At 42.6% G+C, this 5,989-nt stretch overlaps 1 protein-coding gene across 1 annotated transcript; it reads left to right on the top strand.

The window, feature by feature from the left end:
• The first annotated feature begins 641 nt into the window (after positions 1-641).
• Positions 642-4,735, top strand: LOC115080715 (C-X-C motif chemokine 10-like). The gene is made up of 4 exons (XM_029585090.1): positions 642-750; positions 1,800-1,926; positions 2,802-2,888; positions 3,968-4,735. The coding sequence occupies exons 1-4, from the start codon at positions 690-692 to the stop codon at positions 3,978-3,980; spliced, it is 288 nt and encodes a 95-aa protein (XP_029440950.1). The 5' UTR covers positions 642-689; the 3' UTR covers positions 3,981-4,735.
• Positions 4,736-5,989: the final 1,254 nt, after the last annotated feature.

Below are 5,989 nucleotides of genomic sequence, written 5' to 3'. Positions count from 1 at the left end.
GTGTTAAAGATGGACTCTGAAGGGGATTATTTCTTTAACCTTTTAAATGTTGTTACTTACAGTGAGTTAGGATGTTTTAAAAATAGGAAATAAAAGCCATGACACAGTATCCTAAAACGTTATTCTTATCTTCTTCTTGTGATTTCTTGTTTTTATACTGAGCTGAGCATTTATCAGACCTTAACTGATGACGTTGCCACGATTCACAAAAGGAGCATCTTCTGACCCTGCATCTTCAGCAGGACCAGAGTCATGTAACGTGGGCAAATTCTTTCCAGATCAAAAACAGGAAGAAGACAATGCAAAAAAAAACCCAAACGAGTAGCTTTACTGTTTTTCTGAATATTTAACATCTTCTTTTTGCAATGAAAATCTTTAAGCTTTGCTCATAGTGAATCATGGCTGGAGGACGGGCATTGAAAGTGAAAGCTGTCTCAAAGCTGTTACAATAAATTCAAGATTTCTAAGAAATTGTATTAATGACACTAAAAAAAAGCTCTTTAGTCTTACTGTGGGACTTTCTCTAACCAGCTCTGTGGCTGGATTAGCTGACAGGGCAATTAACAGTTTTGCCCAATAAGGTTAAGGAAGTGCGGGGAGCTGCAGCAGCTTAAATATAAAGCCGGGCGACACTTTCTCTGGGTGACACTTTCTCAGCCTTTCAGCCACAGTAAAGCCTCAGTACCGCCATGGACAGGAGGGGCGCTCTTCTCCTCTGCTCACTGCTTCTGATCGCTGCAGGGATTCAAGGTGAGTGCAAGTGTATGACAGGGGGGAGAGAGAGAGCGGCGGAATCATAGGCTCTGAAATGAACACGACACCAGCACCTTCATGCACACAGTAAACATTAACGAGTCTAAATTACAGATGATTTAAAAAAAAAAAAAAAAAAAAAAAGCATCATTTATATATTTGGTGTCTGGGCTAGCAGTATGGACCAGCGTTTCTCAAGCTGGTCCTGGATTACCTCTTAGCCAGTATGGTTTGCAGGATAGACATTATGTATATGTATCACAGTGCTTGTTTGCAGACTCTCTCATGCATGTTCACTGTAGACATCCTGAAAACCCGACTGGCTGGAGGTCTTCAAGGACAGGCTTGGGAGCCACTGGTTTAGGCTATGTATGTGGCTCCATGTTTAAAACGGATTTTCAATCCAGTCTGGTTTGCATGCACTGCCTCCATTGTATGCAGACCTAGTTCATGCATATTCATAGTGGATATCCTGAAAATCAAACTGGCTAGTGGGGCGGGATCTTCCAGGACTTGCTTGAAAAACACTGATGTAGAGCAGTGGCTGAAGCACAAAGCTGCACACCTGGACACCACAGTTTGCTTATTGCGTGACCTTCAGCATGTCTCTTAAATGACCTGCACTCCAACTAAGACTGTATAATCTGGGGAATGGGTACATTGTAACCATGTGACCTTACCTTGTACAGCACTTTGCACACTGAAGGTGCTATGGAAGTAAATTATTAGAAATAAAAAAGGAAGCAGAGACACTTTTAGGTCAGGCCTCACCAAACCTGTCCTAGGGACCCCACAGCCAGATGGGTTTTCAGGATATCCATAAAGAATGTGCATGAGAGAAATTTGCATACATTGGAAACCCAGTACATACAAATTTATCTCATGCATGTTCTTTGTGGATAACCTGAAAACTGGACTGGCTGTGGAGTCCCCAGGACAGGCTTGGGAAGTCATGTTTTGTTGTTGTACTTTTTATGTCTATATGCAAAAAAATTAAAAAAAATTGGGTAGTAATTGGCATCGTTCCTCCCTGGTCTTTTGCTCAGGTTTATCGATTGCTGGGAAAGGACGTTGTCTCTGCACAGGAACAGGTTCCAACTTTGTTCGTCTTATCCATATAAAAAAAATTGAAGTTTATCCACAGAGCTCTTTCTGTGAGCACAAGGAAGTGATGTAAGTATCAGTCAGCTTCAGAATATTCTGGAACAACCAGTGAAAAGGTGATTTCGGCTACTAGAAAAAGGAAACAGTTTACCTTTCTTTTTAAGGGTGAGACAGAAAAGTAACAGGCAGGCTTCAGCATTTTGTGATTCCACTAGCCCAGAGTTCAAGATTTCCTTACTGGAATTTTTTCTCTGACCTCTCATCCTGTGGCTAATAGTCAGTCATTCAACCCTCTAAATGCCTTCTTCCTGCACAGCAAGCTTGCCAGTGCCACTTGCCAAAGAGCTAGGGTCACCAACTGGCTCCAGATCTTCAGGATGGCTTGACCTGGTCCTGGTTTTACCCCACTGCATGCAGGGACTTGTAGTTCAGATCAACCTATCCTGAAACTCTGGAATCAGGTGGCAACCCTCCCACAGAACTGAGGCCTGAGATCAGGCACTGGCAGGCTTTGACACCCAATCATCCCTCCCGGGAACAGTTTCCCTTTATTACTGCTAAGCTGGTCCTGTAGCGACCACTGAGCTGAGCACAGGAGGAAGTTCCTTGATCCCTTGCCCTTCCTCTTCGCTTCCTGCCCTCTGATGTTCTGTTTGGAAACCAACGGGTGTTCCTATTGCAATCCCACTGGATATTCTCTCCCTTGGGACTCTGTTAGGGGTGATCACTTATGCTCTCCCAGCTCTGACCAGCCTGAGAAGTGGTAATGTGAGCAGAAAATCAAACCCTGGCCCCCTGCCTGAGAGCTCAGCGTTTTCTTCATAACCTGACTTATACGGTGTGTGTGTGTAGTCTCCCGGCTTAGGAAGCTTCTATCCGGAGAAAAGAGAGATTTTGTTTATTTTTATTGCAAAATGCCATCTACAATACTTGATTGATTTCAGAGCTACCATGAAGCAGTCTGGAGAGAAGAGATGTCTGAATCCTAACTCTGAGTGGGTGAAAAGGCTACTGATCATAATGGCGAAGAGGTGAGTTTGCATCGGGTGAAGGATAAACAGTACAGGGGACAATTTTCAAACCCACGGGCTTTGCTCCAATTTTCAAAGCAAAAGCATGCGCATACTTTCTCTATAAAAATTGCCACGGTTACAGAGTACACATAGTTCTTTGCGTCGGCATTTGAGGGGGCACAATTTTGCTCAGAGATACGTGAAAAGGTTTGAAAACCCCCTCTCCTCCCCCCCTGACCCGCCCCCCCCCCCCCCAAGAAATATCTCCTGTAGATGCAGCTTAAAGCATTGGCATCACTGAGCAATGTCTCGTACATTTTGCCAACATCTGAGAGAGAACAGGTCTGAAGGCTGATTTACATGAGTAGAATGCTTTTCCAGACTCTTACATTTAGGCGGATAGATTGCTTGGAAAATTCCCCTCATTGTAAGTGTTATAATCCTGCAGTGTTGAGCTATTGCTGTCCCCGCTGCGGCACTACCCTCTACACTCATGGCTGCCATTGACACAAAGGGTCTGCCCAGACCAGACTGACGTAAAGGAGTGAAACCCCCTTTGTTAAGGCCCTTAAAGTAGACCCTGACCTGGAGACTCGTCATTGTAGTTTTACATCTTGCCGCCATCTTTTACTTCATAAACTGTGAGGAAGAGTCACTCGGAATGATTTTGTGATAATTGCAAGGGTTTTTGGGGTTTTTGTTTTTGGGGGGGGGGGGGAGGTCTGAAATCTCAAAACTTCTCCTACGGCGGCCCTTGAAAGCTTATGTTATTATACCACATGGGCGGTAATAGTGAGGGAGTGGCACAGAGATGAGGTGATGTATATAGCGCACCGATGTGAGTCAAGCAGGAACCTGAGTCTCCCATAAGGAGGAGTAAAGTCCTCCTACCAAACTTCAGGCTAGACAGATCCTGGTACTTTCTTGTTACATAAAGAATAACTTAATTACATTCAATTTCCATTAGAGTAACCTGACTGCATGTGGAGGGCAGTTACAGCTGAGCCTAGGGGTGGCAAAATGGAAAATAAGTACTGTACATCTGAAATAACAGCCACAATTATTCCATTTCCTGTTTTTTAACTTTATCTCCACAGGTCTTCCTGGTAGAACCTCAAAGGATAAAAAGGTGAAAATGAAACTGGAGTCTGCAAACCACTGTACATACGCCATCAGTGAGAGGTTCCATGATTTTCAGCAAGCTTTCAAGGCATTTTTGAAACTGACCACTTCATAGTCATGAGACCTTTTCAAGCTATACTGTATATGTGTAAAAGTGCTTTAAATCTATGTTTTTTCGCTATCATTTCTTAGAGCTAACAGATGGGGCTGCCCCTGTGGCGCTAGCTACAGTGCAGTGTGCTTTGGCATAGGGGGATCCAGGTGAGGATGCGCCATCCACTGGGGAGGTAGTGAGTGCGCTGGAGCCCAGGGAGGGAGAAGAGACAGTGGTAGCTCCTGCTGGCCAAAGCGAGATGCTGAGGTACGCCTGAATGAGGTAACCCCCCTCCATCCCTGGGTCTGGTGAGAGTTCCATGCTGTCGGGAGAATACATCAAAGATGGAAGTCCTAAGGGGATAAAATACTGAAAAGAACACCTAACAGATGATAGCAGAATAAGATCAACAATCTGCCCAGTATATCCCGTCCAATACTACTAAGGATATGTCCCAACTGCCAGCTGTAGAGCGTGACCACTTGTAAGATATCTCTTCTTATCAAGGATACTTTTTATTCTCTTCCTCTGTTGTACTCTACCTATCTAGGCAGATGAGCATACAAGATCCCCCTCTTAGTTAGGGTTGCCAGCTGGCTCCAGATATTCAGGTCAGGTTGATCCAGTCCTGGTTTTACCCCATTGCATGCTGGGACTTATTCTGATTTTCCTATTGCTTTCCATAAAAAGAAAATCAAGACTATAAGTACATAGAAATATAGAAACATAGAAGTGACGGCAGAAAAGGACCTTATGGCCCATCCAGTCTGCCCAGCAAGCTCCCATAGTCACCAGTTTCCCATACTTATCTGTTACTCAGTCCGCCAACGTCAGGGATCTTGTTTTTACTCCCTTGCATTCAGGGGAGTAAAACCAGGACTGGATCAATCTGTCCTGAAAATCTGGAGCCAGTTGACAACCCTACACATAGTACATACCAAATACCCCTCCTATCCCACGTCGAACGACAAAGCTTTGAAATAATTGAAATAGCTAGCAATAATTCAGCCTCCTAGATTCCCTACATAGCCTACCAGACAAACCTGGCTACATGAGTGACTGCATTTCCACTAGGACTTCTAGTTATCACTGTACTTGCATCCTGTCAGGCAGACACAGCTGCTGGCTTAATTCTATCATTGTAGCCTGTCAGAAAAACCTGTCCACTTGGACTTCTATCATTTCTATTACCCTCTTTGCCATTCATTCTGGCTGCCTCAAAACTTGTTGATAAATTGTCTTTAGTAAGGAACTTTATACATATGTTGCTAAGTCATGCTTTTGCTACATATGAATATAATTATTGAAAAAGTGACATATACATTAGTTTCCTGACAGGATTTGTATTTATAAATGTTACAATGCTGTAAACTTAAAACAAATATTGCAATGTGTACCATATACTGCATCCATCAGACACTGGATTCTTAGCATAAACTGTAATTGAAAATATCAAAATAACTTTTCGGACTTGTAACATATAGAAATATCAATGTTTTGAGTGTTTTGTTTTTTTTTTTTTTAAATCTTGTGGAAAATTTATAATGTAAATAAATAATCCATTGAAAAGTATAAAGAAGTTCCAATCATCTATAGGGATTCTTCTTCCTGAATGTATATATATATATACTATCTATTATCTACATTCTTAGTCCAAAGAGGTGTTTCATGCAGGGGTTTCATCTATAAGGATTCTTCTGTCTGAATGGCCATATATATATATATATATACTGTCTATAATCTACATTCTTAGTCTACAGAGGTGTTTCATACAGGACTGATATGTACAATACATAGAGGTCACCCCAAATCTTTTTGACCTCCAAGGGATGTGTAAACCCGTGGCCTTACCTAAATCCTATTACCTAAAGTGGGTAGTTGTAGAAACCAGTTCACCCCTCAG

This window comes from Rhinatrema bivittatum, chromosome 1 (assembly GCF_901001135.1).
Source record: "Rhinatrema bivittatum chromosome 1, aRhiBiv1.1, whole genome shotgun sequence".
Taxonomy (NCBI): Eukaryota; Metazoa; Chordata; class Amphibia; order Gymnophiona; family Rhinatrematidae; genus Rhinatrema; species Rhinatrema bivittatum.
The sequence above is the reverse complement of the archived record's forward strand: the minus strand, read 5'-3'. Positions and strand labels throughout refer to the sequence as shown.